Below are 26,562 nucleotides of genomic sequence, written 5' to 3' on the forward strand. Positions count from 1 at the left end.
GCCCAACCCTGCCGTCCTCAGACCAATCGGCAACCCGTACGTCCGCACCCCGCCCACCAGCCACCTGAACCTCCAATAGTCGCCCGGCCAGGTACCCCGTCGTCCGCCCGCCCGGGCGTCACGTCGCCCGCGTCCGCATCACGTCGCCCGGCCCCAACGTCGCCGCGTCCCGCGCCCCGCCGCCCCGCCGCCCCGCCCTGCCCGGCGTCCGGCGGTCCTGCGCCCGCAGGTTCCGCGGAGTCCTCGAGGGCATGTGGGCTGCCGCCCGCCGGCTGTGCGGCCCCGGAGCGGGGTTGCTGTTGCTGCGGGGCCGCGGCGAGGCCGCACTCCCACCCGCCCGCACGCGGAGCCTGCACGGCTCTGCCGTTGCCTGTGGCAGCAAGAACTTGCTCAAGAAGTTTGCTTCGAAGACCAGGTGTGCGCGGTGCTTGGCTGCGGGGACGAGCGTCCACCGGGGTGACACGTGTTCACGCGGGACGAACGGGTGTCTGCGGGGGATGGACGCCTTTCCGTATTAATGCCGCCTTTTCTGTGTGGCCTTAATTTGGTGAATGAAGCTTGTCATGTTAGCTTTTAATGTTAAGATGAGTACAGTAAGACAATTTATTTTCACACCACTTTAGTTTTTGCCAAGTGTGGTTGGGTGTATGTTTGTTGGTTTTGTTTGTTTATTTTTTTATTTTGAGACAGGGTTTCATTTAAGTTGCCCAGTCTGACCTCAAACTTGTGATCCTCCTGCCTCAGCGTCTGGAGTAGCTGGGATCGCAGGTCTGCACCTCTTGTTTTGTTTAATAAACCACTTTGAAGATGGTTTTAGGTTTACAGAAAGATTGCAAAGCTAGTTCCTAGTTCCCCTGTGCTGGCCCTGGTTTCCCTTTGTTGACGTCTTACCTTAGCATAGCTGGTGTGTCGCAGGAGGTGAACAGGTAGTCATGCAGTATTGTCTGCCAAGCCCCTTCCTTTCCCATTTCCTTAGTCCATTCCTATCCTTTTCCTTATCCCTGACCACACCCAGGATCCACGCCACATTCAGCGGTCTTCTGGTTCCTCAGGACCAGCAGTTGCTCAGCCTCTCCCTGTGGTTGACACTGGTTTGAAGAGCACAGTTGGGCTGGTGGTAGTGTGCCCTCTACTGGGGTTTGTCTGGTGTTTCCTCCTGATTGTGTGTGGGCTGTGGAATTTGGAGAGGAGCCTCAGAGGCGATTTCATCACATCAAGTTGTGGTTCTCACAACTATCACTGTTGATTTTGGTGCTGATCACCTGACTTGGTGTTTGTCAGATGTCTCTCCTGAGCAGTGACTCTTCCCCCACCTTCCATACTGTCCTTTTTGAGAGGAAGTCAGTATGCAAAGCACCTGCCTAGGGAGGAGAGAATTGTGCTCAGAAGTTATTTGGAATTCTGCGTGGGAAATGCATCTCTTCTTCCCATTTGTTAATTCACTCATATCAGTGTGGATTTTTGGATTATAATCCACTGTGACTTGACTTTGCTCTTATTGTTGTAACTTTGGCCATTAGGAGCCCTCTCAGTGTCTCTGTCCCTTTGAAATCCCTATCAGGTGGGATTCTGCATGCATGTTTAGCACTTTCTTACTTTCTGATGCTGCAAGGTACGCCAGGTTCGTTTTATATGTCCTGTTCTCGTGCCACAGCCCTAGAATCAGCCCTTTCTCTGAGGAACCCTGATTCTTGGAAAGTGGCACCATGGGTTGGGTGCCTGGTGTGCATGCTCCACTGGCATGTCTGTCTTTGGGGCCTCTCAGCTGTGAAGTAAAAAAATGTGTGCTTACAGCCCCCTTATACATATGCTTAACCATAAGCATTTTTGTGTGTAACAATCTGCCTCCTACTCAGCTTACCACCACATTTATCATGAACCCCTTTGCCTTGCCTACCTGTAACTCCCTCTCCAAAAGTGAGAAGCGGGACTCCCCTGGCCTTTATGATTGTCCAGCCTCAGTATATTGCCTAGCAGTACCAGCACCATCAACCTGGCCCTTCCATGGGAACCACTTGGTGTTTATGTATATCTTGGGAGATAGTTAAGGTCCTCTTTCTCTACCCTTAGGACTGTAGGCAGAATTAGAAGTCGAAATTATAAGGTTGAATTAAAATCGTTTTCTGCCTTGCCTCAACAACCATGCTGTTCATTAAGTGCCTACACTTTTGTGCCCCATTAACATGGCCTCACAGGTCCAAGCACAGCCTGTGCTGTTGAGGTGTGAAGCCTCTTACGGTAGCTTACATGGCTTTTCTCTTATGATTTGCTGACACTATCCACCATGGCTTTTGCTTTCTCCTTGCAGGAAGAAGTTCTGGTATGAAGGTCCTTCCCTGGGGTCTAACTTGGTGAGTCTCGAGCAGCACCTTCTCATCATGACGGGTGAGATTTACAGTTGGCACAGCTCTTGCCTGACTGGCTGTCCAGATCCGTCCTGGAGGGGAGTGTCTGTGTGCAGGGATGGCTAGTGTGCACCTGACCTTTTCTGATAAAAATTGACTATTGCTGAGGTTTTCTAGAATGACCTGTTATTAAAATCTAATTCTTTAGTGTTCATTCAGTTTTTAGTAAACGTGTACCGTAAAAGTCTATATAATAAATGGTTCAAACTAGAAAAAATACATCATGTATGCTAAAAATATATCTTGTATATGCTTAAACAGTGAATTTTTATGGTATGCAAATTCTTCCTCAAATTAAAAAAAAAATAAGCAAAACTGACAGCACTTTTAATCTTGGAGGGAGCAACAGACTTTACTTTCGAGCTGAGGTGACTGGGGTGACCATTGTCTGTCTTAGGTTAGTGGCACCCTTCCCAGCCCCAGTTGGTGACAGGTGACAGGTGTAACCTTCTCTTGAGGTGTGCTCTTCTTCTTAATGGAGACTTACAGGCCATCCAAGTTGGACTTGCTCCTCAAGAGAACCTCAAAGAGGAGCAGGAAGGAAGACCATGTACGCCTGCGGGCCCTGAATGGCCTCCTCTACAAAGCGCTGACGGATTTGTTGAGCAGCCCTGAAGTGAGCCAGGAAGTCTACAACCTGAATGTGGAGATCTCCAAGGTAGAGGGCAGGCCAGAGGAGAGCAGATGGCCCATGCAGCAGCTCACTTGGCCTCCTCACTCCCCTGGCCTTGGTTTGGGGCTGCAGAGTGATAGAGAGTCCTGGAGACAAGGGGTGCCTGTGCTGGTCCAGAGGCAGCCAGTCTGCCACCAATGACCCAGCAGCACGTGCACGCTGCCGGACCCTAGAAGAAGGCCTGAGGAGGCGCCAGGGTGTGGTACGCCTGCCTCTGCTTGTCATAAAGACAGGAAGGTTCTCAGATCCCCCTAGAGGGTGCGAACTGAAAGGAGAAGAGGCAGCTCCGTGTTTCCAGTCAGTATCTTGCGAGAGGCAGCGAGGCCAGTGCAGGGCTCCAACTGCCGGCAGGTCTGGGGAAGGGGGCGTCAGGGTCCCACCTGCCCTGCGTGCTCTGTGGCAGCAGGAGCTGGCCTCTGAGGGACCACGGCCCTGCTCTCGGGTGGGAGGGTAAAGGAAACTGGTGTCTGAGGAAGCCTGTAAGCTGCAGCGTAAGCCGAGGTGTGCCTGTCGTGCGGTCCAGGTCTCGCTGACTCCAGATTGCTCAGCCTGCCGCGTCTACTGGAAGGCGAGTCTCTCCGCAGACCAGAACGAGCGCACAGATGCCGCCCTGCAGAGGAGTGCGGCTCACATGAGGTGAGGGCCCTGTCCTTCCTTCCTGCTGGCACCCAGGTCACCTGGCTGTTGCCCTTGTAGGTTTCTCTTGAAGAATTTCTGCTTTTAAGGAAAATTCTGGGGAAATTTTCTTGAATTTAGAGTACAGTTCACATTTTTCTGTAGGATGTGATGTAGTCAACTTTCAGCTCAGTTGCTTAGGGATCTGGAGGTGCGTTAGGGACGTGCAAAGGTTAATACTGTTGTTGTGACACAGGAATGTTTCCACCTTTGTCCCTGGAGGCTCCTTGTCAGCACTGTGGTGATGCCCACAGTGAAACGTGCTGCAGGCCCTGCAACATCGCAGTTGAGTAAGCAGGGCATGCTCTGAGTGCAGTCTGTGACGCCTGCGTGGTGGGGGCCCGTGTCCTAGCTGGTGCAGGAGTAGCCGGCTGTTCAGGGTGGGTGTGTGGTGGACACTGTCTCAAAGAAGAGTAAGGCAAGCTGCTACCTGAGAATGAGCAGCTGGCCATGTCCTCAACAGCAACAAGACGCTGAAAATCAAAATTTGAGAAAAATCAGCATCCACCACTAAGCTCATGGCTTCTGAGTGCTCCAGTTGGTTCTGAGAGAGTGCATCAGTGTTCTGAAAATCTGGGTCACTTGCTGACCAAGTGCCATACAGGTGACCAGTGTATGAGACTACAGGCCACGTTTGAGGAAGATCCCTCAGCATGCCAGAGACCGCCGAGTAGTCAGCTGCAGAGGACCTGCTGGTTGGTGTCTTGGATTCTTTGTTGCTGTGACTTGGGTGTGTTGGCCACAGCTAGCTTGGCATGGTGGCACATGTTTGTGTCTCATGACAGAGCCATGCAGAGACCATTCCTCTCCAGCATCTAGGACTTGAGAGTAGAGTCAAGCCAGGGACTGTCCACTGAGTGCAAGATGGGCTCTCAGAGTTCAGACCCTGGTGCCCAGGGCCCAGGAGGTGCTCTGTTCAGACTGGTGCTCATCAACTCTGATGTGTTGGAGGAATTGGTTACAGTGCATTCTGCACTTTTCTGTGATAGGCAGCTCAGTGCAGGAACTTCTGGGCTGATATTTTCATCTTTCTTGTTTTTATTTTATTTTTTCTCTTGACATGGTCTTTCTGCCCTGCCCAGGCTATCCTCCAAGTCCTGGGCTCCATGACCCTCCTGCCCTGTCCCCGACCCCATGTGCTGGGCGGGGTCTAAACATCACCTCTGAGTAAGAGACGAGCACATCTGGGATTTCCATGTAGCTTGTGTTGCGCACCCAGCCTCTCCACTAGTGCCCTGGTGGAGTCCGGAATCACAGTCTCCCTTCTCCTTAGGCACCTATTGATGTCCCAGCAGACCCTGAGGAACGCGCCGCCAATAGTATTCATTCAAGACAGGAAAAACGCAGCTCTGGCAGAGGTAAGGCTTATGAATAATTGCCCTTTTATGTTACAAACTTACATGAGTAGAATTTTAAATTTGTTGTATTTTAAATACTCAAAAGATGATGCAGATTTTTTTTTAACACAATACCTTTTTTATGTGGTGCTGAGAATCGAACCCAATGCTTCACATATGCTAGGCAAGGGCTCTACCACTGAGCCACCACTCCAGCCCGATAATGTGGTTTTAAAACTGCACGAAGGAGGTGGCGTGGCTGGGGTGTGTGGGAGGCCGCCAACTTGAAGCGCGAGCAGTTCCGGAGGTACTTGGAGAAGTCAGGGGTGCTGGACACGCTGACCAAAGTGTTGGCAGCCTTATCTGAAGATCCAGAGAAACCTAATAGTGCTTTTTAAAGCATCACTTAGGAGCTGCTACCCCAGAAACTCCGGAAATAGAGTTGTTCTGCTTAGAATTGGCAGAAATGAAAGAGAAATCTGAAGCTACTGTAGGAGAAAATAAAAAACTAAAAGCAAACCTTGCTCAGTATGAACCACCTCAGGAGGAGAATCATGCTGAATAGGATTCTTCTCAGTTGAAAAGACACTGGAAAAATGGTTTTGTATGACTTGAATAGTTTGTATAGTATATAATCTTTTCTGAACAGGTGCTATAAAACTCTTGATATGTTGAATTCACCTATCACACTTTAACTGTTATAAACACATATATACTTAGAATCACCAATAAAAACTCAATATATCTTGCTTTGGGTCTTAAAGCAGAAGAATCCAAAGTAAATCCTGAAAAAAATTATACAGCCATCTAATTCATTACCTTAAAAGATTTCTATTTATTAGTCTGATTAGGAATAATGGTACTAGTTGGATTTTAGCCCAGGAAGATTAGCATGCAGGTGTTCCTTGGTTTAGTTCAGGATGTGAGCATAGATAGAATCATTCTTGACAATGAAGATGACAGTGTTTATATTCTCTTTAGGCAGCTGGAGAGATCTGTGTGACAAGATGCTTTTGCATGGGTTCCCACGAATCATCTTCTCTTATTTATGTAATGCAGAACAAGTAACTCTTCTTTGCCACCTCTTTGCCGTAGATAACTGTGTGTGTGTGTCAGTTTGAACTCTGACACCACGTTTTCCTTCTCTGCAATCATGTCCTATCTGATAATGTTGCCTTGCTTTGCTGTGTGCTTTATTGGGTCCTAGTTGCACATTTAGCCCATTTGTTTTTCAATTTGCTTAATAATGCAGTTACCCTGATTGTAATTTATATGACTTTAAACAGGATCACATAATTACCCTGCCTTATTTAGTTGCTCAGGTGAGCACAGAAGTAATATAAAATTCCAGTTCACGTACAAAGTGGAGTGAGAAGAGGAATGAGCCATACATCATGGGCAATGATGGGTATAATTATATAGTACTTTTTTCCCTCAAAGTATTTTTCTACTTCTGAATTCATTTTATCTTCATTATCCCTGTGAAGTAGTTAGGGCAAGTATGAGGGGAGGTTGGGTGCTGTATTTTTAGGCCAAAGATTGATGTTACTAGAGACTGTTTGCTAACTATAGAACCTTTGGGCACATCAGTTAACGGCTCTGAGATTCACTTTCCTCGTCCGTTAAATGAGAAGAATGCCTGTGCTGCCTGCCTCACAGGGTGGTTGTGAGGGTCAAAGGAGAATGTACACGAAAGATTTGTAAATGGTAAACTGCTATTTTAGGAAAAAAAAAAAAAAAAAACTACATGAAGGAGTTTTTAAGGAAGGCCCTTGCCCTGGTCTGCGGTGGCAGCGGAGCTAACCCTTTTTCTGGTTCTCCAGCTTTGCTCCTCACTGTAGCGCTGACCCGCGACCCGGCGCTGTGTTTTTCAGTGTGACTATAACCTTCGCTGCACCTGCTGCCTTGCCTTGGGAGAGGCTTCTTCTCCCCTGAGGCACACAAATTATGTGGCCATAGGGAAGCACTTTATGAGACTACATTAGACACTAGTAAATACTAGTTGTTTAATTCAGTCATTGTTTAATGGGTTTATTCATAGACCTCACATTTACAAGTTTCACATCAGCCTCAGCTTATTATCAGAGATAAGCCATGTTCGAATAGCAACGAGATCCTCGCACAGCCCCAGTGCTGAGAGGTCTACAGAAGGTACAGATGAAGTCTACCCAGGAGGCCCATGGTTGGCCTTTGCCTGAGGGCAGCCAGGGTGGAGGGCAGGTGTGGCCTGTGGCTTCCTGGGGGTGCTGGGAAGCATGGTCTACGGGAGCGGGGGGTGACTGGTGCTGGGTGGACTGGAGGTTCTGTGCAGGTGGAGGTGGGCCTGCCACTGTGCTCTTCCTTTTCAGGTTGATCGTTTATTGGCAGTGGCTGACTTTGGACCTGTAGATGGAGGAGACCACCCCTCGAGAGACTATCCCAGGTGATGCGGGGGGAACCTGTTTCTATTCCCTGGGGCAGATTCCCAGGTGCAGAATCAGTGTTTTCACAGTGGCTGTGTCATCTCTGTCCCACTAGCCTGTGTTGCCCCTTGGTGCTTGGCCCTGGGGCCCAGGCGTCCACACACAGTGGTCTGCGGGCACATGGCGAGACCCTGTGGCATCTGCGGTGCCTCATCCACTGAGGAAGTGACCTTGTCATCTTGGCCTCTTCGTGGTTCAGTGCACTTGAATGGGGTGCCTGCGGTGTGCCAGGCCCTGCTATAGCTCTCAGACGCCGCCCCCGTGCTGTGGGTGGGCAGGCTGGGGGAGGCCGACAGGACACAGTGGTCATTACATGGCCAGTCGTCCTTAGGGCAAGGGTGCAGGAAGGTGTGGGTTTGAATGGCTCCTGGGGGTGCAGCCTGGTGGGGGGCACAGGCCTGGAGGACAAGGGTGTTTGTGGAGGGGCCAGCCCAGACAGGGGCAGCATCTTCATCTTTGGTGCTTGTGTGGACTGCAGGACCCAGCAAGTTTCACCAGCCTGCAGGAGCCAGCTCCAAGGCTCCACACCACCACAACCCACACATCCTGACCAGCAGGGGACCAGCATGGGGAAGAGGCAGGTAGAGAGACACATGGGGCTCAGACACCCTCCAGGGCTTAGTGTTGGCAGGTCAGAGGGTGATGTGTCTGTGGTCAGGTTTTGCTTCAGAGAATGGACTGTCCTTTGGTGTGTCAGTGACCTGAGTAACGGCACTTGTGGGCCGACCTGTCTAACTACCTGACACACCTGCCATGCTTAATGCACTCATGATGATGCCAAGCGGCAGTACAGGACTGTGCTGGCTGCTGGTTCTGAGAACCTGACGTCCCTCCCCACATCCCTGTCCAGGAGGTGCATACGTGGGCAGGGGTAGAACATGCCCCCAGTGGCGTTTTATACTGATGACTGTGGTCATGGCGTGGCTTGTGCTTGGTGTGAAGGTTCCTCTTTTCCCCCAGGGACCCTGATGCCCTTTCACCACATGACCCCCCAGGACCTGCTGCACACTCGAGTCTGTGTGGGATCGATCATGAGGCACTCAACAAGCAAATAATGGAGTACAAACGAAGGAAGGAGAAAGGACTCCTGAGCCTGGCGCTGCTGGGGCAAGAGCAGGGGGCTGAGCCCACACAGCCGGTGAGGAGAAGGAAGGCTCTGCCCTGCCAGGGCCAGGACGGCTCCCCCAGGAGTTCCTTGCTGGGCGAGGGTGAGGACGAGGATGAGGACAAGGACGGCACTCTGGGGCGTGAATTTCAGGCCCAGGAAGCAGAGCAGGAGTGGGAGGCAGATGCTGGGGACCAGGGGGCACAGCAGGGCCCCTGTGGCAGAACAGGGCAGGTGCAGAGTTAGGCTTCAGGCTGTGGCTGTGCCTGTGGGACGGGAGCAGGTATCTGAGAGGCATGTTTTCTGCTCTTCTGATAGCCATGGAGCTGAAGCTGTGGCTGATGGTGGCCGTTCCCTGCTGCTTAACAGTGTGATAGCTTTTCCATGCGTTTAAACATGATGTTCTGCACAGCAGTCATTTGTTTTTCTTTAACACTGTGTGATCAAAAAAATACATGACTGCCTTACCATTGAGACCTGTACAAAGGCGAAGACAGTGAGTCGTGCCTCAGACACTGAGGCAGGCACCGCCACTGCCGAGCTGGCTGCAGCAGTGGGAGGGCTAGGGTCAGAGCCTGCAGTTCTACCTCTGCAGACCTGCCCAGCAAGCACTGTGCCCGGTGCCACGTCCTCTGGCTGTGATCTCTTCCGCACAGCTGTAAGCTGTCATTTCCACCTGCTGGTTAAGGCCAGGAGCAGGAAGTATGCGTAGGTGGGTTTGGAGGGCTCCTGGTGACCCCTGCCGTACCTGAATTCCATTCAGCCCTGAGGTACTGACACTTTCCACTGTTCAGCTAGTGCACTTTCTAAAATCTGTCTTTGCCTTCCAGGGTACCTGAGGCTCTGGACAGGTTTCCGTCAAGCCAAGAGCTTGTCTCTTGTGCTTAATTCCTTACTACAGCCTCAAGGTGATGACTTGTTTTACCTTCGTCAGAGCAGAAGACACAAGGGCCACCTAATAAGTTATGTTTTTGTTCATTTTGAACAACAGAATTACCAACAGGAGATGCAAAAATGTGCAAAATGCAGTGCTCAGACTGTTGAAAATACGATTTTTTGCAATATGAGCTAAACTGAGAATGTAGTCACCTTGCTTAGCATCAGCTAGGAACACGTGTTGAACTGGGCTAAGCTGATTGTGTGTGTGTGTGCGTGAGTGAGAGAGTATGAATGTGTTTTGTCCCCTGGATGAAGGAATGCACCACAGTGACACTGTAGCTGCCTGTGATACCAAGTAGCAACTTGTAGCTCCCTGCAATAATTAGTAATAGCCAGCAACTACCAGTCATAACCAGTAGCAACCAGCTGCTACCTATGGGAACTGCCTGTGACACCAGCAGACAGGAGTGGACTGTAGTGCCCTGCAGCCTCAGCCCTGAGGACTCCTGCCCCAGCGACGCCCTTACCCGTGCCCTTGTTCTCCCTCTGCCCTGGACCGTGTCCCCGCATCCTTGAGCCAACAGGGCTTGCTTGAGGGTACAGCCCCTCAACTTGGTCTGCCTGGTGTTTCCTCAGGTCAGAGTCAGGCTGGACTTGTGTCTTTGGTGGGAACAGGTTCTCTGCCATGGGGTGCTGGCTCCTGACACCATCGTGTTGATGGCCCATGAAAGTGATGTCTGCCAGCCTCCCCCACTGTCAAGTCGCTTGCCCCATCATGGGGGTCCTTGTGAACCCCCACATTCATTTTTTTCAGTTGTTGAGCCAGCATGCACTGGAGCTTCCTGTTTTACTCAGTAGTTATGTTCTGTGTACTCTTCATGCTACTGTGTGCTGGAGCTCTGCCTGTTGCTGTGTTGGCGTGCTCTGTGGCTGTGCTCTGTGACTTGTTAATGTGTTCCGAAGCTTATAGTTTCCAGTTTAGCCATTGCTTCGGTTTCCTCTGATTGCGCTAACAAGTCACAGAATCAATGGCCGAGAGCAACAGAAACTCACTGTTCTGGAAGCTGGAGTCCAGATGCAGGTGCCCTGTAGCCGTGCTTCCTCCCAGACTACTCCTGTCTCTTCAGCCCCCAGGGCTCCAGGACTGCTGGGTTGGGTTGTGTCCTCAGGTGTGGTCTCTGTGTCCATCTGTGTGCAGTCCCCCTGTCTTCTCTAGACATGTGTGGCAGGGTGGAGCCACTCTTAGGTCCAGGATGATCCCATTTTGAAGTCTTTAATTACATTCGTGAAGACCATTTTTCCAAATGAGGTCAGTTTGGACACTGTGGCTATGAATTTTGGGAGGAAATTTTTCACCATGGCAGGGTGGAAGTTTTACACCATCATTTCTTTGATGGCTTTTTCTCTTTTCTTCCCTGTCCTTTCCACTTTACACATGTGGTGCATTTAATAGTGTCCATGATATGCTGGGCACAGTGGCCACACCTGCAATCCCAGCACTAGGGAGGCTGAGGCAGCAGGATCACAAGTTCCAGGACAGCCTGAGCAACTGAAACCTGTCTCAGATCAAAAGGGCTGGAGATCTAGCTCAGAAGTAAAGCACCCAACTTCAATCACCAAAAAAAGAACATTTGCTGTTTCTTTCATCTATCAAATCTATTATTGAGCCCTAGTAGTAGATTTTTCATTTTAGTCATTGTCCTTTTTGGCTGCAGAGATTTTTTTGTTTTTGGTTTTAATTTTCTTAGTTGTAGATGGACACAATATCTTTATTTTATTTATTTATTTATTTATGTGGTGCTGAGGATCGAACCCAGTGCCTCACACATGCTAGGCAGGTGCTCCACCACTGCGTCACAACCCTAGCCCCTGCTGCAGAGAGCTCATCACTTCTCCCTGCTTCTTCATCTTGGTTCCTCTGGTTATGATCCTGCGTTGGTCTTTATGGTGCCGGTCTTCCCTTGGCTTGCTCTCCAGGGTGAATCTGCCACTGGGCCCCCAGAATTCTCAGCACACTCTTCCTGGGTGGAGCCTTTGTCCTGCTGGGGATTGAGCAATCCCTGCTTCTCATTGCACTGCAGAGGTCAGCTCTGCAGCCAGTGCCAGGGCAGGAGAAACTGTGGAGTCCCAATAGGAAGAGGCCCTCATGGTGGCCAAGATGAGTGCCCTGGATAGTATGACTTTCCTGAGCCAGGCTTGAGGAGGGAGCATGGGTCTCAGTTCCACTGCCAGACTTGCTGCAGATTTTCTTCTGTCAGATCTGCCACAGAACGTGGCTTGTGAGTGCACCTGGCCACAGTCTGCCTATTTATATACCTAATGCAGTGTGGCCCTCCTCCCTGGTTGGAGGACCATGCATGCATTTAGTGATTGGCTGACTTTAGAATTAGGGCGGTCTAGGGGAAGGGCTACAATTAAAATGACTACAATTGGATCCAGTTAAGACTCAATACTATATTCTGAAAATGGACCATGACTTCCTGTTTCTCACAGTAGGACCACTGGAGAGCAACAGCAGCATCTGCCAGCCCTGCTGCCAGGCAGGGATTGCTCCCAGCTTTTCAGGGGTATAACACATTTGGATGATTGTCTTCATGGCCAGTCTGGCCACGTCTGTGATTTTTCCCTTTGGATTAAGTCTCATAAATAGAACAAAGTAAATTCTAACTTGGTCGTAAACTCAAGGAAACCATGCCACAGAGGTCCAGTGGTTAGGACTTTATGGGTACATCTGGTTAACAGTGGAAGCACTGTGCATGCGAGCGTCTTGAGCACCTAATATGCCAGGCTTTGCAGAAACGAAGAAGGAATTGTCTTTTCTGCTTTGCTAAAGGATTTGAAGATGAAATTAAGAGATCATCCATTTGAATTCTCCCATTTCTCATCCCAAAAGAACTTTTTAGTGTAAGAATCAAAAGGATATATGTTGTTCCCCATATTGCATAATAAAATGTAGGAAAACAAAACATGCAAGACTTCATTTTTAAAAGATGGGCAGTTCTTAGTGTATTAATAGCGCCTATTTCAATTAAATTCACAAAAGAATCTACGGGATGCACAGTTTGGTGTTTGTTTTTTGTAATAAACATTTTGATGGCAGTTCCAGGTTCACAGCAAAATTGAGAGAAAGAAAGATGTCCCATAGTTCTCCTGTCCCTCCCCACTATTTCATGTCCTGGATCACAGTCCATGAGTCCACATTTACATGTCAGTATTCCCAAAGTCCATAGTGTACGTTAGACTTCACTGTATTTCCTAGAATAGCAAAACTGATTTAAAGTTTTAGAGTAGAACCTAGAACTCCACATACCAAGAAATGGATCACTCAGTTAATAATTATTAGAAAATTTTTGGCATGCACCTATAATCCCAGTGACTTGGGAGTCTGAGGCAGGAAGGTTGTTGTAAACTCAGGGCAGCCTAGGCAATTTAGCAAGACACTGTCTGAAAATAATAAGGAAGGACTGAGGATATATCTAAGTTTTATAGCATCCCTGGGTTCAATCCCCAGTATATAAAAAAAAAAAATCCAAGTTAGATTCAGAGAAAAAGAATCCCATTAAATTTACAGATGCAGTGTATCTTGGTACAATCATGATAACTCTTCAGAAATTCATGAACCTCTGATGAGAAAGGCTCAGAACTCTGAGGAAGACTGAAAGATGTGTGCCCTTGCTGTCTACCTTGCTTTTTTCTGGCTCTCTGGGCTCAACCGTCAGATTGCAGATGGGCATTTGGATTGACCACTTAGGAAAATATGCCTGTTGTGGCCTGGATCTGGAGTACCCTCCAAAGATGTGTTGAAGGTTTGGTCCCCAATGCAGCATTGTCCAGAGGTGGAGTTTTGGGGACATGATTGGATCATAAGGGATCTGAATTCATGAGTGGATTGATCCATTTCATGGATTGATGATTGGAATGGACTGTGGGAGGAGATGGAAAGTAGGCATTTGGGGACACTTGGAAGAAGTGTGTCATGGTGGTGTGCTCTTGGAAAGGATGTCTTGTCCCACCTCCCCCTTTCTAGCTGCCAGTGAGCTGATTAGCTTTCCTTTTCTACTGCCCTTCCAGGTGATGTTCTGCCTCAACTCATGCCTGGAGTGATGGAAGCAGTCTACCATGAACTCTTTTCCTTCTTTAAGCTGTATATGTCTGGTATTTGGGCACAGTGAGGAAAGGCTGACTAACAAGAGACCCCTTCCTTTTGCTTTTCCCTCCCAAACAACACTAGTCCCTTTCCTGCTGGTCATTGTTGTCTGGAGCACCGGAGCACAGTCGTGCAAAATGCGCAGGTTCCAGAGACTAAAGGCTGGACACCTGGAGTTCTGAGGGCCAGAGAAAGGCGTCCCAGCACCAAGGGTACAGTGCTGGACCCGGAGATTTGCCTCCTCTGCCTTTTTGTACCTGGATGGACCCAGCAGGGCTTCCTTCTCAGCTAATCTCTGGAAACACCCTTGCAGGCACACCCAGAAATAAGCTCTACCAGCCCTCGAAGTGTTCCCCAACTTAGTCCGACCCAGGCCTACAAGGAACCATGCATGACCTTTTAAAGCCATTCCAGTTCCCAAAGTCAAAAATCTAGCCAGAGGCCCATAGAGAGGGGTTAGACCTGACGGTTTTGAGCAGATGCCTCTGGGGACTACCAGGCCCCATCCAGTTCCTCGACACTCAGGAAAGAGAACACCAGCTCCCATATTGCTTTATTTTAAACAAGAAACTGGTGTGTATTTCCACAGCCTTATTTCTGTTCAGCTTCATGAGGCCTGGAGATCAGGGACCTCTGCTCGGTTGCAATCTCAGACTGAGGGGCAGGAGATTTTGATGCGGTCCCCAGGCTGCCCCACTGTCTGCCAGGTCTAAGGGAGCCTTTGTTCCTGTCCTGCCCTGGCTATTCATTACTGAGAGGAAGTTTCAGTGGCTTTTGAGATACCAGGAGGCGCCCACCCAGATCCTCGCCTGAGCACCGAGCTCGGGACACCCCTGGAGAGCCAGGTCAGCGCCCACTCTCCGGGCACCGGAGGGGCAGCCGGGAGTGGTTCCATGATGCGTGCCTGTTCCTGGTGGGCCTGGCGGGCGCAGCGCGGAGCCCCCAACCTGCAAAGAATCCTGCATGGGGCACTGGTCCTGGCACCTCCAAGATCCCCAGGCCGGCGCTGCAGGTGAAGGGCCAGGGTGAGGGTCCACCACTCGACTGAGCAGCGGTTGGAGATATTTTCTCCCAGGGTTTTGGAAAAAGCAAGGCTTCTGGGTTGCGGCGAGTGCAGGGCGACACCTGGTGGCGGCACGGAGGCTGTGGGGATATGAGGCGGACATAGGCGACTCGGGGAAAAGCCTTTCTGATCCAGGCTGCACGGTGGAGGGGAGGCCAGCCTCTCGAGAGCCGGCAGACCCGGCGGGGCAGCGGCGCAGGGCTCAGTCCTGGACTCAGCCTGGAGGCGCCCTGGCGTGGGGGTGGGGGGAGTGGAAGGCGCTGGAACCCACACCTGGGTGCTGGCAGGAGGGCAGAGGAGGGGCTGGGGAGCGGCTCCCCCACCAGGGCGAGCGCACAGGGTTTAGGTTGGGAGGTGTGGCACGAACGCCTCCTGGGACCACTTTGGGCCGGTGCGCTTCTAGCTCGGGGCGTGCAGAGGGAAGTTCACCCAGGTGAGGAGTTACCCGAGGGTCGCAGGGCTGGACTTGGGAGGACGCAGCGACCTTTCCCAGGTGGTTGCTGGGCCCTGCCTGTGATGGTGCCCAGTCCCACCGGTGCTCCACATGGACAACCTGGGCGCCTCCTCCTAGATGCTGCCTTAACAGGCGAGGGTGCTGGTCTTCTGGCAGGTACCCAGCTCCACACCTGGGCGACCGCTCATGGAGCTTGGCTGTCGCATTCTGCAGAGGCGCTGACCTGACCCTCTGGTGCTGGGGAAAGAAAGCAGAAAGCTAAGCCTTTCCATCTCGGGTCCTTTCCATCTCTTCACGTGGCCCTTTGCTGGGGATGGAGGGTCCTGGGAGGATTCCTAGTCCTGAACATTGCGCTAGGAGAAGGGCGCCTGCCAGTCCCTCCTTTGTGGAACGTTCTCTTCAGGTTTTTAGTGGTGATAGAGTGAGCAGTGGGGCTGGAAGAGTAAGGATAATTCTACAAACTGGGCCTAACGTGCTGACCTCCAGTACTTTATCTTAAAAGCACTTTAAATGCAGCCCTGCCTGACTTAAGTTAATAGGATGAATCACATTCCTCAGTGAATAACCTGCTACTGCAGGAGAAACACAGGCTAGCAGTGCTGACCAGAAGAGCACAGTTACCTTGAAAGCCCTGCTGTGCTGTTATGACCCTTGCTCAGGCTGGATTCCAGAACTCGGGAGGTAAGGATGATCACCCCAGCCATCAGATCTGTACGGCAAGTTCTGATCAGAACCCATCAGCACTGGTTGAGATGACCCAGAATTGTTTTGGATTTTTACCAAGCCCAGTGGGGACTTGGAAATCTGATATGATCCTGTTGTCAGTCAAATGTCAAGGGGTGGATCTGGGCAGGTTCTCCAGAAACATCCCTGGGGCCCCCAATAGAACCTGAAGGCAGGAGGGTCATACTGTTGTCCTCCTCTCTGAGGACCCCCCTCTCTTCCCTTTTCCCCTTTCCTATCACTTCTAATAAATTGTACCATTCCTTTACTAATTAGTTAATCTTAATTTCAGACTCCTGTCCCTCCCCACACACAAAGCCTGGGTGTGCAACTCCGGGACTGTCCCCATGAAGGAACAGGTGTCCCTGTGGGAGAATATGAGCAGAGTGCTCTTCCACACAAAACAAATGTGTCTTAAGGCTCCCGATACCTAAAGGCTGGAGCAGGAATGGTCTCAGGTTTTCTAGGATTTTAGGAACCTTAGATGCAGCCTCGTGGGGAGGGAGAAATGAAACCACAGCCTGTTCTGTATCTCCCAGCTCATTACTAAGGGATAGTTGCTGTGTTCTTCTCCTCTCAGGGTCTGGAAGAATGTGATTTCTATGTGCAGCATTCGACAGCATTTCTATGTCCAGCTGGGTTCCAGGTTTGAGCACAAGTCTCCACAGAGAGACTTGCAGTCCCTCTGCCCCAGCTTCCCTCTGAGAGAAGGCAGTTGGCTGAGCTGCGCAGTTCAGTCCTGTCCTTTTCTTGACGCTACTTCTGTGATGGTGGAGACCACATTGCCTGTAACAGTTGCTCTCTTCTCCCTGTTCATCAGCACAACTGATACTTATAGGATACATCAACACAAACTTTCTAAACTACCACTCATTTTTTAGTTGTCTATCTGTGAAGGTCTTGACTTCCACATTTTTCTAAGGAGAGGAGGGAGCAGTGACTAAGAATAGTGAAATGGTTAGCAATCAGAAGAGATGGGCCAAACCCGTCTTGTTCAAATGCCAGAAACACCTGGAGGCTAACTGCAGACACATTACTGAGCACTGTCTGGCCTGTTTCGAGTGTAAAGGGCCTTGAGGCTCACCTGTGGGAACACCTCCTGCCAACTCCTGTCCCGTGGTGGGAAGTGTAAGGTGGGGGTGAAGGGCGATGGCTCACAGGAAGGCGAGAGCCTTGGTGCTGTCTTCAGGGCCTGCTTGGCAGATTTCGCTCCAAGCTCTGCCCAGAACCATTTACAAGCTCCCAAACTGGCACACCAAACTGGGGTGTTCTACTCTCAGGCTCCCTCCCACATGGCAGAGCACTCTCCTCGAGCAAGTCAGTCCTGCTCCGTTTACTCTCGCTCCATGATTGTCTGTAGATTTTATTCTTCAAATTTTATAAGACAAGAACCCAGAAGGAATTGGTGAAGTGGGGGATCTAGTCTCATCCCCAGCCTCTGGTTTCAATAGGATTCATGTTTACTGGACTTTCTTGGCCGGTGAACACAGCCTGAGGCTTCTAATGAAGTGAAGCAGAGTGTGTGGATGCGCTTATTAGCCTCCCCTAAAGGGTAATCATGGTTAACTTGACTTCTTCATTTCAACACGTCAGACATTGGGTGAACATCTGTCACAGAGAAAAGAGATAAGGAGAGCAGATTTGCACATAGCCCTCATCCAGTGACTGGGTCAGCTACTTAGGCTCTTGGTGTTCAGCATGCAGATGTGGCTCACTCATTTTGCTTTGTCTGCGAGACTTTTTACTAAAGTGTTTTTTTGTTTTGTTTTGTTTTGTCTTGTTTTGTCCTGGGGATTGAACCCAGGGCCTTGTGCATGTGAGACAAGCACTCTACCAACTGAGCTATATCCTCAGTCCCACTGGAGTGTTCTTGATACCAAAGGCTACATCCTTGTCCCTGAGGCCAATTCAATAAAAAAGACATGGTCTTGAGAAAAAGGAAAAAGGTTTATCACAGGAGAAGAAATGTCTCTGGAGAAGAGTCCAAGGAGTTCCCAGAGGAGAGGGGACTCAACTCAGGACCAGTGGGGTTCTTGGCATAGGTTATATAAAAGAATTTTAGCATGAGACAGAGGCACAGACAGCTTTACTTAGGAAGGTGGACACAGATTCAAGGGAAACTGGGCTATCTCCAGAGTGAGAAGGCTCTCTTGGGCTGGGGTCCAGTATTTACAGAATGGCTGTATCGGGGCAGGACTGGAGGTGGATCCAGGGTGGAGCTGCACAACTTCACACCAGTTTTCCTGGGGTTGCATAGTTCCCTCATTTTACAAGGGCATAGGCCAAGGTTTACAACTCTCACTGGGTCTTCTGGCAGGTCCGGGTGAAACTGTGGAATCACCTCTCCTTCCAGAGTCCAACTGTGTCTGCTTCATCTTGTTTCTTTATCCTAAAAAAGCACAACTGACCAGAGCACTGGCTGCAGCCCCTGGGAACTGTGCGAGACTCACTCCCAGCCCCTTCCATGAAGAGTTACCGCCCAGACTGGGCCACTCATTTACAGCGCTGTTCTGGCTCTGACCCAGGAGCTCTGACCACTTGTAGCCCTGTCCTGGCTCTGAGCTCTGGCCACTTGCAGGACTGTCCTGGCTCTGACCCCGGAGCTCTGACCACTTGCAGCCCTCTTTGCTCTCCTACTTGCTCAGGTTCTCCCTTATTGTGCAAAGTTCTGCAGAGGCCCCTGGAGTAGGCTCCTGGCATACCCACAGATAAGCTTTTCTGCACAACTCTGGGAACCTGTAGCCACCTCCTGCAGCCTGGGGCACAGGGCAGACTTACAGCAGCACAGGCAAGAGGAGGCCATGGAGGCTGGCAGGAAGTACCCCTTAACTCCCCAAAGAAACTGCACTGACCCTCCTCTCAGCTGCAGGCTGGGGCAGGGTGCCCTTTAAGGATGCCCTCAGGGTACCATGCTCACCAGATCCCATAGTTGTGGGACATTGTGATGGAGGTGGGGCTGACCCCTGGGAGAGAGGCCAGCAAGATGATGTGAATTCCAATTCTACAACCACCTGCTACAGACAGGCTGAATGGGATAATAAATAAAATCATGGATTTTTGCCTTCCTAAGACAAGATTCCTATTATTTCTGCTGTCTGAAGTCTTGAAATACCTTTGCCTTGCCTGAAGGATGGGATGAAAGCTGACCTTGTTAGTGCTTTACCAGTCCAGTTGGGCAGGGGCCTCTCTGATCACTCTCTGAGGAGGCCTGGAAACTGATGGAGCAGCCAGTACATGAACACGCCTGACTGATGCCTGGGGACACAGAGGGAGGAAGTGACCTGACTGGCAAGGCACAAAGGACTGGGGTCACTCCAGGTGGGCCTTGCGAGCCATGGGGTTTCCAGGGGCCCTGCGGCCCTGTCTGGGAGCTGTGACGGGGGGAGAGAGGACCACTGTGTCTGGCAGGGCTCTCAGACCTTTTCTTAGGCCAGAGCCCAGGTGTGACCAGATTCAGCACCTACCTGTGAATCTGCAGAAGAGCCTGGGGAGCTGTGTGTGTAGATCCCAGCAGGTCTGTTAGGAAGGAGTGGGCCTCAGCCAGCCCAACCCCAGGGCCACAGTCCGGGGGCGCTTACGTGGGGCCCTGAACTGACAGCCTTGGCAGCAGCAGAGGAAGATTCCTGGAGAAGGTCCTGTCTTGGCCAAGTGAAAAGGCTGTGTTTAGAAAACAGACTCATGGACGATTTCCAAAGGTCCCCACGTGTACAGTCAGTGCAGGCTTGAGTGCAGCCTGCCCACCCAGAGCACCTTGCCTTTGCACATCTAGAGCAGCCCCATCCTCTGCTGGCTTCACAGTGCTATTTTATGGATGTAGAACTTAAGTCTGCGGCTGGTGGAGAGGTTGGTTTCCTGTGTCGTTCAAGTCTTCTCCTTCCTTCCTGACCTACTATGGAAGTCCCCACTGCTGAGAGTGGGCCTTGAAACTTGTGCAGAGTCATCTCTCCCTGACATTTGCTTCACAGGTTTTGGAGCTTCAGGGTCTAGTGCTTGCATGGCTTCCATTATCACATTTGTGACCAGGTGTCAACACATGCTGTCCTTTTTCTCTCCCAACACTTTCCACTTACATCTCTTCTGTGTGATGTTAATGGAACCACTCTGGCTCTTTCAGCTGCTATTTTTTAAAAAATATTTTTAGCTGCAGATGGACACAATATCTTTCTTTATTTGTTTATTTATTTATTTATGTGGTGCTGAGAATCAAACCCAGTGCCTCACATATGCTCAGTGAGTGCTCTACACTGAGCCACAACCCCAGCCCTCAGCAGGCTATCTGATGGAGTATCTTCTTCGATCATTTTGCTTTCAACCTATTTGTATCTTGGGTCTAAAATGGTTCTCTTACAAGTAGCGTATAGCTCGATGGTGTTTTTAAAATCATTCTATCAGTCTTTATCCTTTAACTAATGAATTTGATACATTTACATTTAATGTGGTTATGATAATGAAAAACTTGTGCCATTTGGCTTTTTGTTTTCTATATTTCCTTTGTTTTTGTTTCTTAATTCCTCCAACATTGCCTTGTTTGGGTTTGACTGATTTTGATTTCCTTTTCATATTCTTTTCTGTATATTTTAAGTTATTTTCCTACTGGTTACTATGGGGACTATAGTTAAATCCTAAATTCATATCAGTCTAGTTTGGGTACAAACTTAGCTTCAACAGCATTCATTAAATCTGCTCCTTTATATTGTTTTAACTAATTGCATCTTTATAAGTGTATACCAATTAACATAGATTTATAATTATTGTTTTTTACATCTACCTCTTAAATCACACATATCAGTTATAACCCAACAGCACATCACAGTAACACTAGCTTTTTTATTAGGTACTTACCTTTACAGGAGATCTTTGTATTGACTATTGGGAGAACAGCCCCAACCATAGGGTTGCAGGGGTTTTTATATCATAAGTCAGCAAATCAATCATAAGTGTCTGTTGCTATGATTCAAAACTACAAACTAACATCATGAGATCTAAAATCATTAGCAGAAGGGGAAGTGGGTCAAAATGACCTTATTTATTTATTTATTTTTTGCACTGTGCAGTTTTATTAACCATTCAAGTACAGTAGCATCTGGTAAGATTGGGACAGAATTGGGATTGAAAGTGAACAGATATTCAGCATCTAACAATTTGAAAGAAGCCACTATATACTCTTCACAAACATGTTTTCACAGAGCCAATACAGTACTAGCCATTAACCCAGTACACCAAGTGCACTGAAGATGCAACAATAAAAATAGCTACGTTAAAAAGACCAACACTTTAGAAAAAGATTAAAACACTTTCAGTTTCTCCCCTCTATCCCCTAAAACAACATTTTACAGTCTGGATCTACCTATACAGTCCTATATCAGCTTCTAGAGTATTTGTCAGGAGGGAAAAATAAAATGACACTGGCCAGTACAGTCTTTGGATATTTAGGAAGGGGAAGAGGAGAAAGTCAGTTCTCAGAACCAATTAGTCAGCTTCAGTCTCATCAGCAGGGTCTTTGGATTCTTTGTTCTTCTGCACTTCTTTAATGTGCTTATCCTTCTCTCACAAATGCTCCAGTTTGGCAGCCATTTGTGCCTCTTGGTTCTCTTTGTTAGCTTCCATTTTGTGGGTAGGCTTCTCTCCGCCATTTTACTGAGGTTCTGGTTTTCTTCTGTTGCTTTCTGAAGCACCTCTTTCTCATCCTCTCGTGTCTCAGTCAGCTGCAAGACCTCAGCTTCATGGGACTTGTGTCTTTCTTCTGCAGCTTCTAATTTCTTCTGAATTTCCTCCAGGGAAAGATCCTTCTTCTTTGGAAAGGAAAGGGGAAAATCTGGGACAGATTCTTTTGACCAAGGGCTGAGAATCAGCTCAAAAGCCTGGCCTGAGGCTCACTTCTCCAGTTCTTTCACCTGAATATCAGAAGCAGCCGTGGTGAATAGAAGACAAGAGACTGGCAGTGTATTCTACACAATTCACTGGTAAGGAAAGTCCTGCTCAGTCCCAGCTGCCTGGTCACACTCCAAAATGTCCTTATTTAGGTACAAATTAAAGAATGATTTCTAACAGCTAAATAATCACTGTTGACATCACTGTTGACATGGTACATTGTTTAGGAAAATAGGAATCAAAAAGAACAATTTTTCATTATATCAGAATTGTCATTTTGTGTTGCTAAACGTCATGCCAAGCAACTCTTGACAGGTACAGAGGTGGGGTTCCCATGGGAGAAGCAGTTCCTATATGACATGGAGTCTCAAGGTAAAATGGAGTCTGTTTAGTCATTGCCCATATAGCCTGGCCTGTAACATTTCCATGGAGCCGAATCTGTCAACCCATCACTCTGGGTTGGAACCGACGGCCTCACAATGCTAGGTGAGCGCCACCACTGGGTTACATTCTCAGGCCGTTTTTAATTTCAAGATAGTTTCTCCCAAAGTTGCCCAGCTGGCCTTCCTGCCTCAGGCTCCCAAGTAGCTGTGATTACAGGTGTGTGCCGACATGTCCAGCTTATAATTGACTTTTGAAAGTTGGTTATGTGTCTCATTGTGGGTTTCTGTGTCTATCCTGCTCAGAGTTTTTGGAGTTTCTTAGATGTGTAGATTCATGCCTTTTTTTTTTTTTTTTTTTTTTTTTTGCATTTGTGAAGTTTTGTGTCATTATTTCTTCAAATGCTTTCTCTTGCCTTTCTCTCTTCTTCTGGGACTCCCATAATGTACACTGACGTGTCATATAAGTTCCTTAGACTCTGTGTATTCAGTTTTTCCCTTTCTGCTCTTCAGACTGGGCAATTTCAATTGTGATATATTCAAGTGTGTAGACCCTTTTGCCTGTCTGCCCAAATCTGCTGCCAGGCCTCCTAGTGAATATTTATTTCATCCAGCTGTTATACTTTTCAACTCCAGAGTTTCTATTTTGTTTGTTTAAAAATTTTTGTCTCTGTAATAATAGTCTTTGCAGTTCATAAATTATTCTCTTGGTTGCCCTTAGTTCTTGTCCATGGTTTCCTTCAGCATCTTTAGCACATTTAATACAAGTATTTTAAAGTCTTTGTCCAGTAAGTCCAATGTCTTGGTTTTCTCAGAAATGTGTATTGTTGTTTTCATATTTTCTTCTGTAAATAGACCATAATTTGCTGTTTCTTTATGTACTTTGTAAATTTTTATTAAGAAGTAGAAAATTTGGATGCTATAATGTGGTAACTCTGAACATAATATGTGTCCCTATCCCCCTATCCCATGGATTGGTGGAGTTTCTTGTCAAGAGGTACAGTTGGTAAGGCTGGGGAGATAGCTCAGTCGGTAGAGTGCTTGCCTATCAAGCACAAGGCCCTGAGTTCGATCCCCAGCACCACAAAAAAAAAAAAAAAAAAAGAGGTACAGTTGGTGGAGTTTCTTGTTGGTGGTAACATCTCCGAGGACAGATCACATGACAAGTCATAAAACATTCTTCAGTGAGTTTTAAACAATTGAAATCATATGAAGTATTTCTTCTGATCACAATAGAATGAAGCTAGAAGTGAATAAAATAAGAAAACTGGAAATTCATAAACAAATGAAAATTAAACAGCACACTTTTTAAAAGAACAATGGGAGAAATCACTAAGCAACCTTGAAAATATTTTGGAATGACTGAAGACAAAACTATAGCATGCCAAAACTTATGGGATATAGTGAAGGTAGTACTCAGAAGTTATATGGGTAAGTGCTATATTAAAAAAGAAGGAAGTTCTCATATTAGCAACTTAACTTCATATCTTATGAGCTAGAAAGAGAAGAGCAAACTAATCCCCAGGCCAGAAGAAGGAAGGAAGTAATAAAATTAGGCAGAAATAAATGGAATCAAGGGTAGAAAAACAATGGAATACACAAAAACAAAAGTGAGTTTTTTGAGATCAACACAACAGACAATTCTTTACCTTAGACCAACTAAGAAAAAAGAAGAGAAGGGATGGGGAGATAGCTCAGTCGGTAGAGTGCTTGCCTTACAAGCACAAGGCCCTGGGTTCCATCCCCAGCACAACAACAACAACAAAAAAAAACAACAGAGAAGGTGCACAAACAAATCAGAAATCAAAAAGGGACACTAATACTGAACTGACAGAAGTTAAAAGCCTTTGAGGAGACTGTTATGAACAATTTTATGCCAACACATTAGATGATTTAGAAATTCACAACTCTGGGAAACACAAATTACCAATACTGACTCAAGAGAAAATCTCAATAGAATCCATAACAATAGAGATTGAATCAGTTATCAAAAACCTCTAGAAGGAAAGCCCAGGACCAGATGGCTTCGCTGACAATCTATAAAACAGTTTGAGAAGACACAGCATGAATCCTTCCAATCTTCCAAACCCTTGCTAATGCATTCCATGAGGCCAGCACCACCTGAGACCAACAGCGTCACCACAGAGAATGCCGCAGACACCACCCACTCAGGGAGTGTGGCCTTCCTGGGGTCACAGTAAGGGAGTGTCACAAACCAGGCAGCTGAAGACAGCATGAGCATCCTGGAGCCAAAATGCTGAAGTCGAAGTGCTGCCAGGCTTTGCCCCTGTGGGGTTCCTGTGGGGGTCCTGTGGGGGTCCTGTGGGGTCCCTGTGGGGTCCCTGTGGGGTTCCTGTGGGGTCCCTGTGGGGGTCCTGTGGGGTCCCTGTGGGGTCCCTGTGGGGGTCTGCAGGAAGTCTGTCCTTCAACCCCTGTTGTCTCTCGACCCCCTGATGGCTTTCCCAGAACCTCTGGAGCTCCCTGGCTTACTCTGCTTCACTCCTTCAGCTTCACTCCATGGTCTCCCTGAGTGTCTGTCTGCACAGAACTGTGTTCTTACAGGCGCACCAGTCATATTGGTATAGAGCTCCCCAACTCCATTTTTAAAGAAATAAACAGCATCTGAAATGGAAATGAAGAAGCAAACTATTCGTTTTCATGAAGCTGGTTCTACATATAGAAAATCACAGAGAATTCACACTAATCTGCTAAAGCTAATAAACTACAGAACACCACTTAAGTAAATGGAAAGAGAACCCATGTTTATGGATTGGGAGACAATGTATTTAAGATGGCAAAGCCACCTGGATACAGTGCCACCTGCAGCCTGTAGGAAGGTGAACAGGTGTAAAGTTGAGGTATTGATAGGACTGCATGAAGTTAACTGTGGTACACTGCACTACTGTGACTTTTTGAGGGAGTCCTCTGTTGCCACTCAGAGTGCCCATGAGTCACCAGAGTGTGTCAGTATCAGGGCAGACAGCAGCTGGACCCCAGCGAGTTGTGCCTGCAGAAAGGGATCTCACAGCTCTCACTGAACATGACACATAAACACGAGTACATGTTGGTTTACTGTTCAAGTTTGTAGACTTCTGGTCCATAGCGGGCTGGCAGTAGCTAAGCTCTGAGGAGTTAAAAATTAGATGTGGAGTTCAAAGTGGACTGTGAGTGGCGAGAAGACCCCAAAGAACCCCAAGCAGCCATGCCACCAGCCCAGTCACCATTATCTCCATCACACTCTGCCAGGCCCCATCACCCTGCCTATCACCATCCCCAACATATCCCGACATTACCACTGCAGCCCAGGTGTCACTATCGCACAGGTACATATCACCACTGCACCCCACATGTCACCACCAGCTCATCTGTCATCATCACCCATCACACGCACCCTGCCAGTCACTGTCACACCCTACCCATCACTATTTTTTAATACTTTTTTTAGATGTTGATAGACCTTTATTTTATTCATTCATTTACATGCAGTGCTGAGAATCAAACCCAGTGCCTCACACATGCTAGGCCAGTGCTCCACCACTGAATCACACCCCAGCCCTACCCATTACTCAGCCATTGCCATCCCTGAGGAGCATGGGAGGCCCAGAGCCCACAGCTGTCTGATTGGCATGGCTCCACCCGGCTCCAGCACAGACGGCAGCTCAGGACTTAAAACTGATTGGGATTTGCTGGAGGCATCTCTTTTCACTCCTTTCCTGGTCTGAAGTTGTGGGGAAATAACAAGTGTTGGGAGGGTGGTATATTGGCAGCAATTGGCAGAAGATCAGACCATCAGAAGGAAACTTTTGGGAACAGTAAAATGGTTCAAAGTAAGAGTTGGACATGACTCCATCAACAGGAAAACACCAAAGAAGATGTATCTGCACACAGGTGGCCATGATAAAGAGCCCAGGGAGATCCTTGAAGCACAGGAGATAGAGACGCTGGGTAGCTTGGTGGTGAAGGAAAAGTGGGTGTGAAGAAGCAAATGAATCAGTTCCAGGGAGTAAACATGCAGTGGACACAACCATCCCAGATTCTACCCACAACATAGGGATCTCCACAAACCATTGCAGGACTGCAAGAACAGAGTGAGGATGAGGAGCAACTGGTGAGTGCCCAGGGCCAGGCCCAATAACACCACTTGATGTAGGTCAACATTTCCATGGCACAGTGTGTGGGACCCCAAGGCTTAACCATAGTCTTGTATAGGAGCAATATCAGGTACTGTTTTCTAGAGTGCAGGAGGGCCAGGAAGACCTCCCAGGATGGGCGCTGGGTGCTGCCAGGGTGTAGGAGGGCCAGGAAGACCTCCTGAACAGGGTGCTGTGTGGACTATAGAAGGGGAAGACAGGAGGAAAATTCGGTTCCCCTATATTGAATGTCTTTTG

General features: G+C 48.4%; 1 protein-coding gene and 2 pseudogenes across 6 annotated transcripts; 2 read left to right on the forward strand and 1 right to left on the reverse strand.

Annotated features, from left to right (window-relative positions):
• The first annotated feature begins 57 nt into the window (after window positions 1-57).
• Window positions 58-14,999, forward strand: Rbfa (ribosome binding factor A). 6 transcript variants are annotated; one of them, XM_047526014.1, is made up of 8 exons: window positions 75-415; window positions 2,309-2,351; window positions 2,887-3,063; window positions 3,602-3,714; window positions 5,027-5,111; window positions 7,439-7,512; window positions 8,513-8,760; window positions 9,488-12,491. In XM_047526014.1, exons 1-8 carry the CDS (start codon window positions 252-254, stop codon window positions 9,727-9,729), a joined length of 1,146 nt encoding a protein of 381 aa, XP_047381970.1. In that variant the 5' UTR covers window positions 75-251; the 3' UTR covers window positions 9,730-12,491. The 6 variants fall into 6 exon arrangements, with proteins under 6 accessions (XP_047381972.1, XP_047381970.1, XP_047381973.1 ...); XM_047526017.1 differs by lacking the exon at window positions 9,488-12,491 and adding an exon at window positions 13,608-14,999 and having other exon boundaries at window positions 85-415; window positions 8,513-8,690; XM_047526018.1 differs by lacking the exon at window positions 9,488-12,491 and adding an exon at window positions 8,976-9,472 and having other exon boundaries at window positions 87-415; window positions 8,513-8,690.
• Window positions 5,327-7,421, forward strand: LOC124965245 (c-Myc-binding protein-like; annotated as a pseudogene).
• Window positions 15,000-20,967: 5,968 nt separating the features above from the next.
• LOC124965408 (stathmin-like) lies at window positions 20,968-24,749 on the reverse strand (annotated as a pseudogene).
• Between the last annotated feature and the right edge of the window lie 1,813 nt (window positions 24,750-26,562).

This window comes from Sciurus carolinensis, chromosome 15 (genome assembly GCF_902686445.1).
Source record: "Sciurus carolinensis chromosome 15, mSciCar1.2, whole genome shotgun sequence".
Classification (NCBI taxonomy): Eukaryota; Metazoa; Chordata; class Mammalia; order Rodentia; family Sciuridae; genus Sciurus; species Sciurus carolinensis.